Source organism: Notechis scutatus, chromosome 2 (assembly GCF_049901735.1).
Source record: "Notechis scutatus isolate UNSWTSFEM ecotype Mainland chromosome 2, rNotScu1.2, whole genome shotgun sequence".
In the NCBI taxonomy this organism is placed as follows: Eukaryota; Metazoa; Chordata; class Lepidosauria; order Squamata; family Elapidae; genus Notechis; species Notechis scutatus.
The window spans coordinates 113,849,381-113,868,349 of NC_142010.1; the positions used below are offsets into that span (position 1 = coordinate 113,849,381).

At 39.3% G+C, this 18,969-nt stretch overlaps 1 protein-coding gene across 9 annotated transcripts in view; it reads left to right on the plus strand.

Moving 5' to 3' along the window:
- The window catches only part of LOC113411908 (voltage-dependent T-type calcium channel subunit alpha-1G), a 227,083-nt gene that overhangs the window by 36,759 nt on the left and 171,355 nt on the right, over positions 1-18,969 (plus strand). For all 9 annotated transcript variants that reach the window (XM_087955877.1, XM_087955876.1, XM_087955880.1 and 6 more), the window contains exons 7-8: positions 2,977-3,775; positions 8,164-8,525. In XM_087955877.1, coding sequence (XP_087812003.1) covers positions 2,977-3,775; positions 8,164-8,525 — 1,161 coding nt within the window. The remainder of the gene's footprint in view (positions 1-2,976; positions 3,776-8,163; positions 8,526-18,969) is intronic.

Here is an 18,969-nt window from a genome sequence, read left to right on the forward strand (position 1 = left end):
TGAGTTTGCTGGTTTTTTTTTTTTGAAAGCTGGTTAAAGTCGGTCAATTCTGTTTGGTGATTTTTAGGCTTAGATGTGCTTCCCAGATGTGACTCCTGAGCTTGAGATGTTCATGACAAACTCAGAATGTGTAACACTGAGAAGATTGAGGCATCATTACAGTAGTTATTAAAGTCCAGGGGGAAGATTGCTAATTACTGAGTCTCCTCCGCTTGCTGTGTCCCCTTCTTGTCACTGCCAGTTCATCTGTAAATTCCATGTGGGAGGTCATTAGGAAAGAAATTGAAAATGACATTAATCCCCGTATTGTTATTGCCCAGCCGCAGTTGGACTACTCTGCCTAGTTCTATATTCTTCTATTCCCCGTGTCTCAGAAAGAAGCAGGGAGAGCTAGAGGAGTTGCAGATAAGGGCAATCAAAATTATCAAGGGGTTGCAGCTAATTCTTTGATGTGAGAGGGTTACATCAAGTGGGGGACAGGATCGGCATAATTAGAAAGGCAAATAGATAGAGACACATATGAAATATGGAGAGTGTAAGATTAGCGGCCAGGTAAATTTTGTCGTGCCCTCAAAATGCAAGAACCGATGTTTGTTCAGTTAAATGGTAAAAGATTGAGGAGGGCATCATCATGGACCACATGGCTGTGGAACTTGCTCTCAGAGAAAGGAATGTGGTGATATTGTGTCTCTCAATGCTAAGGTAAAGGTAAAGGTTCCCTTCGCACATATGTGCTAGTCGTTTCTGGCTCTAGGGGCCGGTGCTCATTTCCGTTACAAAGCCGAAGAACCAGCGCTGTCCGAAGACGTCTCTGTGGTCATGTGACCAGCATGACTAAATGCCAAAGGCACACGGAACGCTGTTACCTTCCCACTAAAGTGGTCCCTATTTTTCTACTTGCATTTTTACATGCTTTCAAACTGCTAGGTTGGCAGAAGCTGGGACAAGTAACGGGAGCTCACTCCATTATGTAGAGCTAGGGATTCGAACCGCCAGACTGCCGACCTTTCTAATCGACAAGCTCAGCGTCTTAGCCACTGAGCCACCACGTCCCCATCTCAATACAACTCATTAGAAATAGCCGAGAAAGTGCTGCATGCTCACATCCTTCAGGATATTTGGCTTTCAGCTCTCTTTACCAGGAGTGACAGTCTGTGGAAATGATAGCCTCAAACATCCGAAAATCACCAACTTGCCTACAAATGACATAGGCCAGTGGTTGTTCCCAAACTTTCTGACTTTGTGGACCAGTGGCAGCAGTGGCAGTGGAGTGGGGGTGGTTCTGTGAGTGTACCACCTTCATTTGTGCAAGCGGCTCGCATAAAGGGAGCTTCTCACACAAAAGCATGAGTGCCTGCCATTCGTATGCTTGTGCTTGTGCGTATGCTCACCTGCTGCTTGCGTGGCCTGGTTCCAAATGGGCCAAGGGTTGGGGACCCCTGAAATAGCCTAATCCAGCAGGTCCCTTACTACATTCTTGAAGTTTAGGAGAAAATCTATCTAGCTTGATGTGGTAAAATGAAGGAATTACACCCAGAGCCATAGAACTATATAGATATAAACCAGCTCAATTATTTTTCATCAAAGGCTTCTCTGCTGTCATAACAATAAAATGTCTGTAATATGATATGTATTTAAGGAGCAAAGTACCTTTGCCATATGCCTTTTACAGCTTCTTGTTTTCTAGCACATTGCCTAAGTATTTAAAATTCTATAAAAACCCAAGGAACTTTTTCATATCTCGCACATTTGTCCTTCTGCTATAACCATCTCTTCTTCATGCAATATATTATTCTTTTTACATCTCTTTAAATTGTAAGGAAATTTGTCATGTGGCTCAGAGGAACTGCTGCTTAAGAAATATGAGCCAAAACAACGCTTGCTTGGAGGCATGCAAAACTATTCGCTTCTTTGGTTTCCAGACAGTTTTTGAAAATATAACTTATAGGATGCGTTTAGGCTTCAAAATTGCCATTTGTTTTATATAGCTTGGGGGTTCTGGAAGCAGAATGTACATAATCTGTCTTTATCCTTGCTGCAGTCTATAAGAGCTTTTTTCAAGCCTAATTGTAGGATAAGGTTGGAGAGGGTGATTCGTAACCTCATAGATACTCCTTCAAGCACTACAAAGTGTTTCATTTTCCCTCTTCCAGTGTGTAAAGCTGTGTGAAAATGGACAGTATTGGTCAGCTATCTCCATGAACTTCCAAAAATTTTGCCAAGAAAACTGCAGGGACTGGTCCAGGAAGTTGCCACAGTTAAGGCTGACTTGAAGGCTCTCCCAGGTCCTTCAGAAGGACTTAATAGGTGGACAGAAATGCCAAATCCAGTCTTAACATCTGGCTGACAGGGCAACCACTCATAATAATATGAAAGCATGTATGGGTATAGAGATTTAGCATTGTGCATCATTAGAAAGAATGTGCAACACACACATACCCTGCTCCCAGATTTTCCTGGGGAAATGCAGCATCCATGATGGGAAAAAGTCTGCTATTCCTTTTTTAATTGATTTACTTATTTATTTCCATTCCATAAGGTAGATGCTGGTGAACTCAATGGGACCACCTGGTCATGATGCAAACCTGCATTCATTTTATTAGCCCTACTGAATTCAAGAGGATATTTCAAATAAATGGGTAGAATTGCACCATTAGTTGGAGTTTCTCCACATTTTTATCTCAAAAGAGTGACATCAGGAGATCTCCCATCCTAATCCTAACCAAACCCAGGACAGCTTAGTAGCTTCAGTGTTTGTTGCATGATAAACCTTCACACTTTTGCCCCTTGGATGAAATATTAAGGTGTTCGTGCAAGGTTCTTTCCCCTCCTTAAGTTTTAAAATAATATGATGTTGGTTTGGAGTCAACAGTTGTTTTGGAAAAAAACCCAATGTTTTTCTCCCATCTCTACATACTCTCTCAGTTGGGCTTCTCTACATAAATAGGGCTAATCACAAACCTACTTCCCTTTCAGGTGGGCTCTTTCTTCATGATAAATCTCTGCCTTGTGGTCATAGCAACCCAGTTCTCAGAGACCAAGCAGCGAGAGAGCCAGCTAATGAAGGAGCAGCGAATCCGCTACCTCTCCAACGCAAGCACGTTGGCTAGCTTTTCGGAGCCAGGAAGCTGTTATGATGAACTTCTCAAATACCTTGTCTATGTCCTTCGGAAGGCTGGCAAGCAAATGATGGAAACTTGCCAGACCACAGGGGTAAAGATGGGCTTCCTCTCCAGCCCAGGCAGTAAGACCAGCACAGAGAGACAACCGTGCAAACATCGTCCACGGAAAAGGTCATCAGTGCATCACCTCATTCACCATCACCATCACCATCACCACCACTATCACCTAGGCAATGGAAGCCTACGGGCCCCACGGGCCAGTCCAGAAATTAGTGATGTGGAAACCAGCTCCCTTCACAACGGTGCCAATCGGTTGATGCTTCCTTCAGTAGTCAATCCTGCTCACATGGCGCCTGGCAACACGGAATCTGTGCATAGTATCTACCATGCAGACTGTCATTTTGAGCCAATTCATTGCCAATCATCTCTCCCTCAGACTGGTCTCAGTTTGCCAGGACCCGAGGTGCTTCCCAGGACTGTTGTTGGCAGCAAGGTTTACCCAACAGTATACCCAAGTAGCTCCCATGAGCTCCACAGAGATAAAGGTTTGGCAGAGCCTGCATTGAACCCCGGGGCTAGCACACTGATGAATCTTAACATCCCTCCAGGGCCTTATAGTCCGATGCAGAAGATATTGGAAACACAGAGCACTGGTAAGTATTAAGCTTGTATGTTGACCGTTCAGTCAAGCTTGAACGGGAGGCAGAGTAGTAATTTTTGTGTTCCCTTTTCTCTGTCTTATCCTTAGCATTTCTACCAAGCTCAGGGACAATAGGTGTTGGTTTGCTTGTGGAGTCCCAGAAAAGGAATTTGCAAAACATCCTGCCTACAGTTTTGGAAAGCTATTGCCAATTAGTGTTTACAGCATGGAATCTGATGGGCAGCATTTTGAAACAAGGGTCTAATCTAATGACTGAATTCACACTTCACATTACTGTACCCCACCCGGGGTGTTTTACTCAGGTTTATGGGAGCCACTGTGTCTGTAATATTTGAAACCAGTGAGAAATCAACACAAAAAGCATTAAAGATATATACTTCTGGCTTGGTTAAGCCACGAAGAACCATTCTTCTGAGAATTTAGGCTTTCTGAGAATTTGTCTAAAAGCTGAAAAGGTGTGTGAGAGAGAGAGAGGAAGGGAAGGAGAGACAGGATGTTGCATAATACAAATATATAAGATGTTATTGTTGGTTTGCAATACAACGTTTGCCCCCCTTTTTTTTCCTACTTGCATTCATATCCTTTCAAAGCAATTGAAAAGCGTGCCAGTGATTGACCTTTTTGGAGGCTGTGGGCTTCTTTCTGTGCAGGGTTGACTTGGGGTGGGGGGGTCACACTGATCCAGTCCTGTGGAATATCAGGCACAAATCCAGCCTTCATCTTCTGTAATTTGTAAGAGGCTCCCGTCTGGAAATGTGGAGTTTCAGTCATCATCCAAACTCCTGCAAATATTTATTCAGAAGCATGAATGTTCCTCTGTAGCAACACCGTTAATGTAATGTAAGGATGGCCTCTGGAGACTCCACAGTTTACTTTCCAAGATTTCTCTGTGTGTTTGCAGTGCTGTTGTTTTTTTTAATCTCTCTAAGCATCAGAGACTTTCTGGGAATGAGGCAGGGCCAGCTCGCCAAAATCTTACGATTTGTCTCCAAGAGAAGGTCAGGTTAGGTGATCCAAGGTTCCCTGCTGACTTTAAAATGAGATAGGAGTTAAAGCTGGATTCAGAATGAGCTCCGAGGACAAACTCCTCACCTCACTGTAGCCTACTTCACAAGGGACTCTTCTTCTTGCATTGGAAAGCCCACCTGTCAGCTGGGATTGGTTATTGCAAGAAATCATTTCAGAAGGGTGAGTTGGAATAAAAATTGAAGTATCAGCAAGCAGCTGTGTGGTATCTACTCAGCTCCTAACACAGATAGTCCTCGACTTACGAACCTCAATTGAGCCCAACATTAAGCAAGGCATTTGTTAAGTGAGCCTTGCCCCATTTTATGATCTTTCTTGTCAGAGTTGTTAAGTGAATCACCACAGTTGTTAAATTAGTAATGATGTGAAGTGAATCTGACTTCCCCATTGAATTTGCTTGTCAGAAGGTCACAAAAGGCGATCACATGACTATGGGATATCGCAACCGTCATAAATATGAACCAGTTGCCAAGTATCTGAATTTTCATCGCATGACCATGGGGATGTTGCAACTGTTATTAAGTCTGAGAAGCAGTTGTAACTCTCTTTTTCAGTGCTGTTCTAACTTTGAACTGTCATTAAATGTCAATTCAGTATATGCCATAAGTCAAGGGCTACCTGTATTACATGTGCCATAGACTTGATTGCCTTCTGTTTCACCTTAATGGCCAAATGGGTAATGAAGCAGCTGCAAATGCTTGCCTGTGGACAGCATTCACTGGTGAGTTCTAAGGGGTGTAGGTTGGGTATGTACATGTGCATATGTGTGTGTGTGTGTGTATGCTTGGCTCAGCCTTGGATTTGTAAATCTGAATAGATTTCTACAATTCAAGGTAGGGAACTTAGCAACCATCAAGTACTTTCCTCCCTGAAAAAAAAAGTTGCTGCTGATATTAAACAAAGAAAAAGAAAATCTGACAATATTTGAGGAAACCTCCAGAAGAATTGTTCTTTTCTTTAGCCTGGAATTGAAGAGATGGAGTTAAATAGTTATTGATGGTCATTTCCCTGAATAAATATTTTGGGTGTGCCCCCCTCCAATGCCCTAATTTGTTACGGCAAAGGTAACCTTTAATTGGTAGAGCACAAAACATAACACTGTGTTGTTTTGAACGTCTTTTCTATTTTCTAACCAGGGATGTTAATGTTGATCTTGCTCAATGGAAAACTCTTTTGCGTAGTTATATACCACTGACGCTTCTGCTTGAATGAAAAGTGGTGTAAATTAAGCCGTGTATTCTTTTAGGCTTTAATATTTTGCGGAAATATTGCAGCTTACATGCCAGTTCTCTAACAGATGCAAATGTTTCCCAAGAAATGGTTTGAATGAGGTAACTGAAAACCCATGTTTTGTAATATTCACAGTCACTTAGAAATGTACAGTTTGAATGTGGATGATTCACAGTTTACACTGTTTTGGCAGATTTTCCGATAGTTTTCTAGGGGTGTTCTTGAACATTTCCTCTTATTCCTCTGTAACTTGGCAGTTTTCCAGGTAGAATCCAGGGGTATCTGCAGAGTATGGCCCAAAAGTGGTGCAATCAAAGCACTGCCTATTTTTTATTGACTCATGTTATTGGGGCTACCATCTTGACTTTTTTAAAAAATTACACACTCTGAGGTTACTCCTAGCATAATAGATAAGAAAAAGAGAAAGGTTATGCCTTTGCCAAGACAAGAATCTCCTTGACCCACATTACTTAGAGAGAAAGCAGAGAAAGATCCCATTCAGACATCTGCTTAACAACAAATCGATCGGCCAGATCAGTTTGATAAATTTGAGTAACCTTAATTGGTTAACTTTTTACTTAGTAAAATCAGAGATCTCAAATTTCAAAATAATATCTCGTTTTCTGAAGAACTTGTAGCCTTCAATATTCCTTTCATTAAATTGGGCAGCTCTTTCTGGGAACAGTGCTGCAGAACAAAAAGTATGTTAATGTTTTAAAACAGTCAGCTTTTATAAATGTAATCAAGATTCTAGATCTCTTTTGCCTAGCCTTCAGAAATGTTTTGAGTCAGGTTCAGCAGATATTTCTTCCTTTATTATTCAAAGATTACCGATACATTTATGGACTCCAAAACAGCCTCTGTCCTTCATTTTCAGTATAGACCTTATAAGCATAAAATATCAGCACTCTTATTTATTGATCAAAAAATTTTTGATCGTGCATTTTCACGGCTAAAATTGTTCCAAAGTGTGAAATACATTTGGAATAACATTAAAAACCTTACAAATGTAAAAGTAGCTAAAGAATAAAAACAAGGTAAAACCTACAGTGGTGGAAAGCTCCAAAAGGCAAGATCACTGCTTTCAAAAAATGAAGGACTTGAAAATCAGGGAGCGTAAAATCGCCTTTACCTTTCTAGAGCAGGTTCTAGAAAGAATACGGTAGAGATAGCTGATGCTTTCTGGAATTCCAGAGTTCAGATTATGAGCCTGCAAAATGGTTACAGCCACTGTTGTGCTTGATAACATCATCACTCCCACCACTACCGTCACCTCCATCACACCCTCATCTTCATTGCCGCTAGAAATGTGCTGTTGCTGTTTCTGCAACAAAAAAGGGCTCTGGGTTACAAGCTAAAGGCCACCCATCCCACCACTCTATGCAACCAGGACCCTAGGTTTCAAATGTAGTTTTTGTCAAAATAAAGTATCCTCGTACAAAGTGTGAATGAATAAATCTATCTGATTTGATCTCAGTTGGTGTCTCATGTTGAAACCCTTTCATTCATTTTCTCCTGTTTATTCTTTGACTTCAAAAAATACCCAGGAACGTTCATGTTTTCAAGTATATTTCTACTACATGGTTTTGTTTTGTACCGATGTAATTTAACGTTAATAGTTAGATTGATATCCAGGCTTTTCTCTCAAGTTATCCTACATAGCATTGCCCCCACTTGGTTTTCCCCAGAATAGGGTTAGGGTTAGGGTCAAAAGGTCACAAAAGGTGATCACGTGACCTCGGGAGACTTCAATCGTCATAAATATGAGCCAGTTGCCAAGCGCCTGAATTTTGATCACATGATCATGGAGATGCTACAAAAGTTGTAAGTGTGAAAAATGGTCATGCGTTACTTTTTTTTCCAATGTAACTTTGAATGGTCACTAAGCAAACTGTTGTAAGTTGAGGACTGCCTGCACTGGTTGAAGTCACTGGTTGATGGCCTAAAATTCTTAGGATTTTCTCAAAACAAAACAAAAAAAAAAAAACCTAAAAGGCCACATCTGTCAATATCACATTTTTCTTCTGCTCCAAAATGGGACCTCTTAAGAAGCCTGATAAACAAAGGTTTATTTTTTTATGTATGTGTGTGTGTGTGTGTGTGTGTGTTTGTTTCTCATTTTAGGCCCCTGCCAAAGTTCCTGCAAGATTTCCAGCAAAGGGGGCAAACCTGATAATACTTGCAGCCCAGAAAGTTGTCCCTATTGCACAAAAACCTTGGCGAACAACCCAGAGCAGAAGGATCACGAGGCAGGAGACTCCGATAGTGATGCAGTATACGAATTCACCCAGGATGCTCACTACAGTGACCAGCGAGACCCTCAGCGCCAGAAAGCTCAGGGAAGAAATACACGGAAATTTCTAGCCTTCTGGAAGGTGGTTTGTGAGACATTTCGGAAGATTGTGGACAGCAAATACTTTGGCCGTGGCATCATGATCGCTATCTTGATCAATACCCTCAGCATGGGCATTGAATATCATGAGCAGGTAAGCAGGACTTTATCTCTATTTTAGTCCTTTCGAATCAATTCTCCCTACAGCCACAGAGGCCGAGAGTCGGACTTGTTAGCTCCATCTTGCTTCTGCTCTTAGCCCCTGGAGTGAAAATTCATGCCTTTCAGCATCGATTAATGTTGACCCTTTGCTTGGTGCTTTTGCACTGTATGGCTAGGTTAATCCTGCTTGTTATTAGATGAAACTGCAACATATTTTAAGTGCAGCAACAGTGGCAGTTCCTCAGTAAACACTTCTTAGTGTGTTTTGACGGATTGGGAGAGCTGCATCTGAGCAGGGAACTTATTAGTTGGTTTGAAAATGAGTAAAGTACAGAGGCTTGAAAACTTTATAGTTAACAAGGAAGGTTAGTTTAATGTTGATAGGTTGGCTGGAGTTTGGAGGTTGGCTGGCTCTATTGTTGGTCAGATTGTGGCAAGTCTTGGATAGCAAAACTGGGGAGGCGGCGGACAGTGGAACAGGGAACTACACAGCCAACCTAAGTTAGCCTGTTGCTCTCAGCTGCAGTAGGTGTCTTCTCCCACTGCCAAATGTTGTCAGGGTGGCTTAAGGGGGTGGGAGGCAATCTTAGTCCGCCCCAGGCAGCAAAAAGGGATCACTTTAATGGCTAATAGCTGAAAATAACACAATTGGTGGTTGAAGGCATCAGCCTTTGAGATGAGAATTGTAATTGCTACACCTTTCTGTACTTCGCAGTAGCGGTGAGAGTTCCATGAACTGATCAGTGCTGCAAAAATTAGGTGAAATAATATGTTTGTTTCTGATAGCTACTTTATAACTAATTATTTATGTTAAATAATATGGTATTTCTTAATTCCATTATAAATGGAATAAGATGAACTTAGTACACTGCAGGCAAACTGTACAATGAAATAAGTACTGTACATGCATGCTTTTTGCCAAAGCTAATATCATCCTTTTCTTGCAATTGGGATGTTGTTGTCACCTTTTACATAGACATGCTGGTTGCTCAGATCATCCCTATTAAGAATGTAGGATCTGTACTTGGATTAAAAGAACATCACAGCAGGTCCCAGTGTTTAGCTGACCTTGGCAGAATACTTAGATCTGACTAGGACTTGGATGGGAGAACACCAGAAAATCCCAGGACTGTAATATGGATTGAAAATTGTAGGGGCAGATATCCTGGAAGAAGGTTCTGGTCAGTTAATTCTTGATATGGTATGATAAAATAACTTGGCGTAATGTAATGACCCTGCATCATTTCAGGTCTTGATGATGAGTCAGTTAAATCAAGTCTGCCCTCCCCTGTCCTCCTCTTCTTCTTCAAATGTCAACTTTATTGATTGTTCAGAACCTGATGATAATTATATTATATTTTGAAAGGTTAATGCAAAAGAGTATGTTTCTATTGGCCCCTGTATAGAAAATAAAGAGAGGTCAATAAGATGACTAGAGGTATCACCAAAATGGTAGCCTCTTCCTAAGGAACTCCTGTGAGTATGTATCCCATCTGCTCAAGCAAGTCAGACACCAATTAGAAAGAGGTTTTAACCGTAGAACTGGTTAAGGAACAACATGTTAATCAGAATGGCCATCTGGCCTCATACCACAATATGTGCTGGTGTCCTCGCTTGACATGCTCTACAGATCTGGGTCTGCCAACTATTGTACCCTGTTCACTGTTCACAGGAACAACTTGACAAGGCCCCAGATTCCCATGATTTTGTGAGGGAAGAACCTAAAGCATTTCAGTTTCAGTGAACAGTAAGCAAGCAGCATTATACTTAACACTGAGGTTCGGACAATTCCGACTTGTAAAGGAATGACTGATTGGGTTAGATATTGGTTGCAAAGATGGGCATTTACCTTCAGAAAGTATGGTGTACATTTAAACTAAACCTAACCTAAGCAAGCAAGAATGTCAATTTGGTGTAGAGTTTAAGACATCAGGCTAGAAATTGGGAGACTGTGAATTCTAATCCTGCCTTAGGCAAAATCCAGCTGGGTGACTTTGAGCCAGTTATTCTCTCTCAGCCGTAGGAAGAAACAGGCAATGGCAAATCACTTCTGAAATCTTGCAGAGAAAACTGTAGGGACTTATCTAGACAGTCATGGCTAGTCCACACCATCCCTAAAGCTCCCTCCACCAGAGCAAACAAAAATGTATGTAGATATATTTTGAAGGTATCTGATTGGAAGGTTGATGTGGAAGTGGGTCTAACTCTTTTGGGGTTAATCTCCCCCCCCCCACTCAAAATTTCTATCTGTCTTTCTTCTGTGGGGAATTGAAGATCAGTTTGAGGAAGGAGAGATTAAATAAGAAAAAGGCTGGTAATGAAAAGGTTATGTATTTTGCCACGTGCTCTTCACAGCCAGTCTTCCACCCAAATTCACATTTTGTTGGTATTGTATTGTCTCCATTAAAATACGACTACGGCAGCTTCTGCTTTTTAAATCACTCCCTGCTGTATAATTTCTGGATAATTTTCCAGCTGTAAATCTCTGAGCACCTCACTGGGAACAAGAAACACTGAGAATGTCTAGACTAATTCGCATTGAACATAAAGTATATATCTCGCTGTCCTCTCCAACCTGGTGCCCATCAGATATATTGGATGAGGTCACCCAGCACAAAGTGGAGCAGTTTAGCAAAGGCTGATGTATGGGACCAAACTAGTTTGAAAGAACCACTGTTGCTGCTTTTCTACCTTGTCTTTCTTTCTTTCTTTGCTGTTGAACACAAATCCTTTTCTTTTTTATTCAGCCCTTGGCAGCAGAACAGCAGCTGCCTAAATTCAATTCTACAGCTGTTAATGCAGGTGACAATGTCATCCCAGTGTATTAATATAACAGTGGCTATACATTATGGGATCAAGGCCATTTGTATGCTTGATGTGTCGCTTCAAGCCGATGCGCTTTTGGAATCTGTAAACTCAAGACTGACCAGTTTTTGTTGTTTGTTATGACCTTAAATAGAATGATTCTATTCAACTCATCCCAGTAGGACCTATGGCATGTTGTTTGACCTCCATTATGTTGCTCTTACTCAAAATATATTTCCAGAAGAATGAACTGGGTGCTTTTGAAATTCAGTACAATTCTAAGAAAAACACTAAGCAAATCTTTTTTTTTTTTTTTTTTGAGAAACCAGGGTGAAATGAGGATACTTGAATTAAAGTTCACTTTTGGCACCTTTGACCATTTGAGGTGGCAATGTCATTTCTGCATATAGTATGGTAAATTTGAGACTTGCAGTTCCTTTGACTGCCCTTCCAATTATCCATCCTTCCTTGTTAAAAAGTCTTAATAGAAAAAGACATAACAAGAATATAGCCATCAATCTCCTTTTCTTAGACTGATCAGAAAATGTATATCCATATCCAGAGGCTAATCAATATACTTGGTTTCCTTGGATCAAGACTAGTAGTGGGCTGGTCACTATGAATAATACTTGTAACCCCCTTTTCCTCTCTGGTTTGTTTCTTCATGGATTCATGAAGTTTTGATGTTGAATTAATATTTTAAGTATGCTTAATTCATGGGAAGAGTTTTTGTTTTAGAAGATATTTCATTTACAAAGGAATATTTCCATTGCTCATCAACATTTCCATTGCACATCTCAAGTATATTGCTCATACAACATACTTCAGATGTGTTTTAAAATATATATTAAGATGAAAATAGCACCAAAATATTGAGGAGCTTTTAAAAGATGTTAGATAATTCAATTTGGATGTGCCAGGTAACCAGATCAGCACTAGATAAAGAATTCAGATTGTAGCCTCGTCTTCTCATTTCTCATTTCTCAAACCAGTTTTCGTTTTATCAACCAGTCACCATAGATGAAGCTAATTATTTTAAAATGTGAGATTATTACTTGTGAGTCCTGGGATTCTATTAGGAAACAGGCAGGGATGCGTAAAACCTCTAAAACTATTCACAGTCATAGTGAATAATATATGAATGGCAATACAAGGTGAGTGAGGTAGTCCAGGAGATGTTTTGGAAATATCCCAAGTCAAGGGAAGTCTAGTGATTTTTGTACCTCAGACTGAATGTAATTGTGACAATAAAAATAGAACAATAAATTGAATAATAGACAGTTTCCTAGCATTTTACAGTACCCCAAAATCATACTGAGATATCTCTATCAATCTATCTAATGGCTGGCCCAGTCCTGATATTAATCTATGTACCCTAAACATCTTGATAGCCGGACTAATCTCTTTTCCAACTTTCCTTCCTGAGAACAAAAAGGAGAATGTTGTACATTTTTAAGAGACTCATTATATCCTCATGACAACCATCCATTAAATACTTTGGGAAATTTTGCCCATTATTTCTGAATATGTGTCACTAATGAGTCATTCTCGTGAACATCATTGTTATAAAAAAAATAAAATGAGACAATCTCAGCACATTCACTTTTTAGGAAGATCAGCTATTTCTTCAAAAAAAAAGAAGCTGTCATAATTATTTAAGGCATCATATGAGCCCCTTAGCTTCCTTTCCATAATAATGAGCAATTGGATTTTTTGTTATTAATAGAACTCAGTGGACTATTCACCCTATTAATTCAAGTGTGATGCCTTTTGTAAAAAAAAATGGTGAGTTAACTTGCTGAGAAATTTCAAGAAACCTGTTAGCAGAAGAGAGATAAATGCTAAAAACCAAGTATATTGAACCATCATGCCCAGGTCTTCTCTGTGAAGAGTAATGCTGTTCTCCCTCTCAGGCATCATCTCGTAAAGAAAATCAGCCTCAATGCTATCCCAATGCTATCACTTTAGCCTGAAAAATGTTAAACTGTCCTGCTTCCCTCCGAGACAAAGGATCGTGGCTCCCCCAATTATTTTGAGCGTTATTTTGAGGGCTTCCTAACGTGCTGAAAATCAATTGATCTGAAGACACAATTATCTCAACTACAGCTAAAATTGGCCTCTAAGAGCAGATGAAACATTGGAGAAGAGGAAGGGTTCCCATGTGGTAAAAGGAAAGAAACGGTAAAAGCAGCAAATAAACCAAGCTCTTCCAAGTACAGCTCAGATAAGCAAGCAAAGAAATAATTAGAGCTGTGATGTAGTAGCCTGCTTTTGGGGGTGGGGTGGGGGTTTCCTGTATATAGATGGCCAAGGGGGATAAAAACAATAGTGATCTGATTTTAGGAAGGGAGTTGGAAAATACAAATGTAGGGTCTATAGAAGGCCATGGTGTGAGAAGGTGTACCATTGGTTTGATAAAAAACCAAAGTAAATAAAGTCTGATTGATTGATAGCAATAGTAATAGAGATAGAGACAGAGGTATTCATTCTGTAAGAATCTAACGACTAAAAATTATTTTAAAAGATTTCTAAATATATGTTGAAGTAAGTGACTTATTGCTATAGTTAGAAGCAAGTGCTGGTTTCCATTTTCCTATAATAAAGTAAAAGGTGTTTTAATTAGCTCTCATTGAGACTTTAATTTGTAATTCATATTAATTCCATCCTGTGTTGCTGTACTGACAAACACAATATTGACTAAATATCTATGGAGATTCTCAGTCATCCAAGTCATGGTTATCCCCAAAGGTGTTTTTTCAAGAAACAACTGGACTTTTTTTGTTTTTTCTGTTGAAGACGTTTAGCTTCTCATCCAAGAAGCTGCTTCAACTCTGACTGGATGGTGGGGAATGGAAGGATTTATATTCCTTGCAGGCAGCTGGTCATTTGCATTCTTTTAGAGAGTTGTTGAGGTCACTTGGAGATTAAATCTCCAACGATTCTCTAAAACAGGGGTGTCAAACTGGCGGCCCATAGGCTGGATGCATCATGTGCAGGCCACACCCACCCCTGCTCCGCAAAGGCAAAAAAATGTTGCAATACATCATGTGACATCAAGTGACGCAATCGAGTTTGACACTCGTGCGCTAAAAAAAAACCCAGAAAGTCCAGTTGCCTGTTGAAAAAGCACCTTTGGGACAATCATGACCTGAATGACTGAGAATCTCATAGACATATAGAAGTCAAGGTGGATTCATATTTTGTCATGAAGGAGCATTAGTACCGCACTGTTAAGTATGTCCAGTCCATGCTTGTCCAGACATGAAGTAGCCATAAATGAACAAGAGAGACAACATTTGAATGTGGCAGAAGCTATGGATTGGCGTTCTCTGGTGGAAGCATTGTAAGACAATTATTGAAAATCTAAAAGACAAAGAAATTCAGTAGGAGAATTAAAGGGAGGGGGAAGACTACATACAATGAATCAACCTCCCAGATGGTAGCTAATATGTACACTGTTTCTGAAGTTACAGGTGTAACCTTTCCAGCCTCTTTTTAAACTCATTTAAAAATTTCAAATTTTAATCCTTGGTGCATTGAAATGTAGAGGTCCTGAGCAGGTGACCACAGGAAATTACAGTGAAGTTGTGACTATCATTAAAACCTAATAACGCCAGCAGCATGAAAATACCAACACCTGTGCCATAGCTTGTAAAGAAACTATGCTTACAAAATAAATTGGAAACAAGAACATCAACAAGAGGATTCAAAAGAACATTTTATAGAGAAGAGCAGAATGTCCTTGTGGATAAAGTACTCCAAAGATGGGAAAGTTGATTATAATATCAGGATTTTTAGACTGTAGCAGGCCAGATATGAGAATTTACTGGGTCCTTTGATCTAATCACTTCCTTGGATTGGTTGCTTTATCTGGAGCTTTCATTTAGCTGGAGAAGGAAAGTTTACTTTGTCTTAGATGTAATGGGGTAATTTATAAGGGAAAGCAGGAAATAGGGGGGGAAATCAGATCTCACAAAGCTTTATTCTTTTACTTGTTAGGCAAATGACAATGGCTCTGCCCTTTTTTTAAAAAAATTAGCTGTTTTAAGTTGCTGAATCTTTAGAAGGAATGGAAATTACATGGCTAATGGAGAGTTAACTCTTTTCAGTTCACTTTAGAGGCTCATCTTTTTACTGTATTGCTATCCATGGTAGATGCAGATTTCTTTCAAATAGAAATAACTACAATTCAATCATTGAAAGACATATTGGCTTTGGTTTCTGTGCTAAGTGCAACGATGGCGGTCGAAATATGGAATAAGGAGAGATTACTACCTGGTAGGGCCTAACTCATGGATCTTGGGCAGCGAACAGCTTAATGCACTTCATTGGATGTTGGAGGTTCAGAAAGTTTTTGTTGTGTCTCTTGAGGATTTTCTTGTCATTTTGTCTTCTATCAAAGCCTTGTTTGAGTTCAAGGAAGATGATACAGTATACACCAGACAATGTGTCTTTATTGATCCTGAAAGACAGCCTGGGCTTCACTGAGGCAAACAAATTGTCTGATTTTCAGAAGAACCAGTGGAGTCAGCAGAGTGGTAGCTAAAGCAAATGTGGTAGCCAAATGCCAGAAGAAGCTGGTGTTTAATGGAAGCCAAGAAGGCAGTATGTCTGTATAGAAATTCCCAAAAGGCAGGGCTAAAACTTTAATTGATTAACACAGACACAACTTCCTGAACCTGACTATTCACTTCCTGAACCACACTTCCTGAACCTGATAGACTAAGTATCTATCCTGAACCTGACAGACTAAGTGTCTGTCTAATAACAATAGGTCATTCTTAGACAAGATATTGAAGCAAGTAATGGTATCTTTGTTGTAGTGGTACCAGGTCATCGGGAGTTGAATATGTAGGCAAAGGCACACAGAAGACCTTAGGCTGTAATTTCTGGGGAAATCTGTCTTGTGATGTGAGCAAATTGTAGATCTCCTTACTACAACACGTTTATTTAATGCAGATAAGTTTTGGTGTATCTTAACATTTCTGTGTTCACAAAAACTCTGGAATTACAGCTTTTCTGGAAGACCATTGGGAATTAATTATAACTAGCAATGCCGTTCTCAACAAATGTTAGCTTATTATTTCTAATGTTTATATTGAAACTGGAGAATTAGGTCTGGGGTTTACTATTTTAATTGTTTGATTGATTTTGTTTCATTTTTTTAACGTAAGTCTTCTAACTGTAACATATCTACAGACAACTTGGGACAAATCCCATTAATACAAAATAAATTCACTAACCATTAATTCATGTGGAACTGTGCTGTCATACAGGTCATTCCATAATTTAGGTTGGAGTTATATATCAGAATTTATATGTAATCATTCATAGGACATGACATAGGATTTCTTTCTGCAAATTTGAATGTATATATACAATTTACATCCAGATTCAATGGTCTTGTAGACTGCAATCTATTTTCTTCTTGCCTCTTCTTTATTTTTATCTTGTCCTTTCGTGAATCTTTATGAGGTTCGCAGGACATGGAATAATTGGAGTAGTTGACATATAAAAAGAACAAACCCCCCTCTCTTGTAGCACTGATGATGTTGCCTAGTTGGGTAATGAAATGTCTAAAGAAAACAACCAAGCTCAGAGAGCACCAAGGACCCCCACACATATGAACTGTTTCTCCATTGATAATTGTAGTCCCTACTTTGTGCATTTCCACAAATAAGCCAAGACTGAATTGTTTCAAGCAGTCTTTGATCCTTTAGAAGTCCTGAATGGGAGCATTCCTCCTCTATATTTAATACTGGGAGTTTTTTATTTTACGTAGGGTTGTGCATCTCCTAAAGTTCTCTGGTTACTGTGGCACATTGTATGCATTGTGAATAAATGAATAAGTTAACTAACTTATAGCAGGAGACCCAATTTTTAGTATGAAATTTTGGATGGATTTGAGGAAATTGGTTTTAATATATGCCAACATTCTTCTGCAAATCGATCAAACATTTGGCATCATTATTGCATCTTCGCTTAAGTCGATTTAAAAATTGTATTGTTATTTATTAGGTGTCAGACTAGAAGAAGAACAAGTAAAGGAAACGATGATAGCATGAGCAAAAAAATTGGGGTATGCTATAGAATTAGACAAGTGGCAGAAGCTATGGGAAAGAAACTATAAATTAACAATATCGACAGCATATAAAGAAAATTTGTATAAGATGTTTTATAGATGGCACTTTGCAGTGGCAAAATTGGCAAAGATGTTTAAAGATAAATCAGCCAAATGCTGGAAGTGCCATCAAACACCATATGTGGTTGGCATGCGTAAAAGCCAAAAGATATTGGACAAAAATACACACATGGTTGGAAAAAGTGATAAAGCAACATATAGATTTAAAACTTGAAATATTCCTGTAAGGGATGGTACCTGAAAGCTATAGCAAAGAAAAGTATATTTAATTATTCATGTATTAACTGCAGATATAATTGTATTTCCTCAGAGTTGGAAAAGTGAAAAAATTCCAACAGAGGGAAAGATGATTGAGAAAATATTAGAATGTTCAGAGATAAATAGATTAACATTGGCAATTAAAGAAAAAAAGAAACTGAATACTATATGGTATGGGATCTATTTTACCATTGGAAAATAAAGAAATAAGTTAAAATTGAGTAGATAAATATATAGAGAAATAAGCTAACATTGTTATAAAGATAAAATATGTGACAATAGTTTATAAGAAAATGTGATTATTGATATTTTGGTAACTAAAGTATGTTAATTATAATTGTTAGCACAAGATATATGTACCCAGTCGATACATTGTTTAAATGAAAGATGGACTTGTTATAAATATAAAATAAACTATACATATGTGTGTTTGTATGCATGCATGCATGTATGTATGTATGTATGTATGTGTATATGTATAAATATATATGTATGGTATTCAGCTTTGTTTGGGTATTTTCCCACATCATTATAGTTGTGCTTTTAAAGTTGTAGCGACGTTTTGGCAGAATTTCATCTGCCATCATCAGGCTTGTGTATTGGGTTCATCTGTGTGTCAGGCTTTCACAGCCATTTCTGTTTTAAATTTGGTGCTAGCCTCGTGCTGTGTTAGGATGGATTTTTCTTCATCCTGATTGGTTGGGAGTCTTGGTCTGTGTTTATTGGTCTTGAAGTTTGCTGTATTCTGCTTGATTCTTCTGTCTGTTTTGTAGGGTTTTTTTGTCTTGATTGGCTGGCAACATTGTGTTTCGTGTATTGGGGGCTTTTAGTGTGGCTTGGCTTTGGGTGAATGGTTGGCTCTCGTTTAATAGGAAGCTAGGTTTCATCTGGGTGCCTGGTTGGGGTGTGTTTGGGCTGGACGTATCAGGGGGGTCTGTTTGTGCCCAGGTGTTTGCTTGGCTTGTGGTGTGGAGATTTTTTTGTTTGAGAGTGCAGGCTTCCAGATAATTGACAGTCTGGGGGAGTAATCTCTTCTATTCATGCTTCCAGGTCTTTTTTCAATCTCTATGGCTTCTCTGATAATTCTGTAGCTGGGGTTTTCTATAGTGGCTAGGGTTTTGGTGCCATTGAAGTCGATGCTATGACCTGTGGCTTCCATGTGTTGGACTAGTGAGGAAGTGTGTGCCAGCTTTTTTACTGCATTTTTGTGTTCATCCAGGCGGGTGCTTAT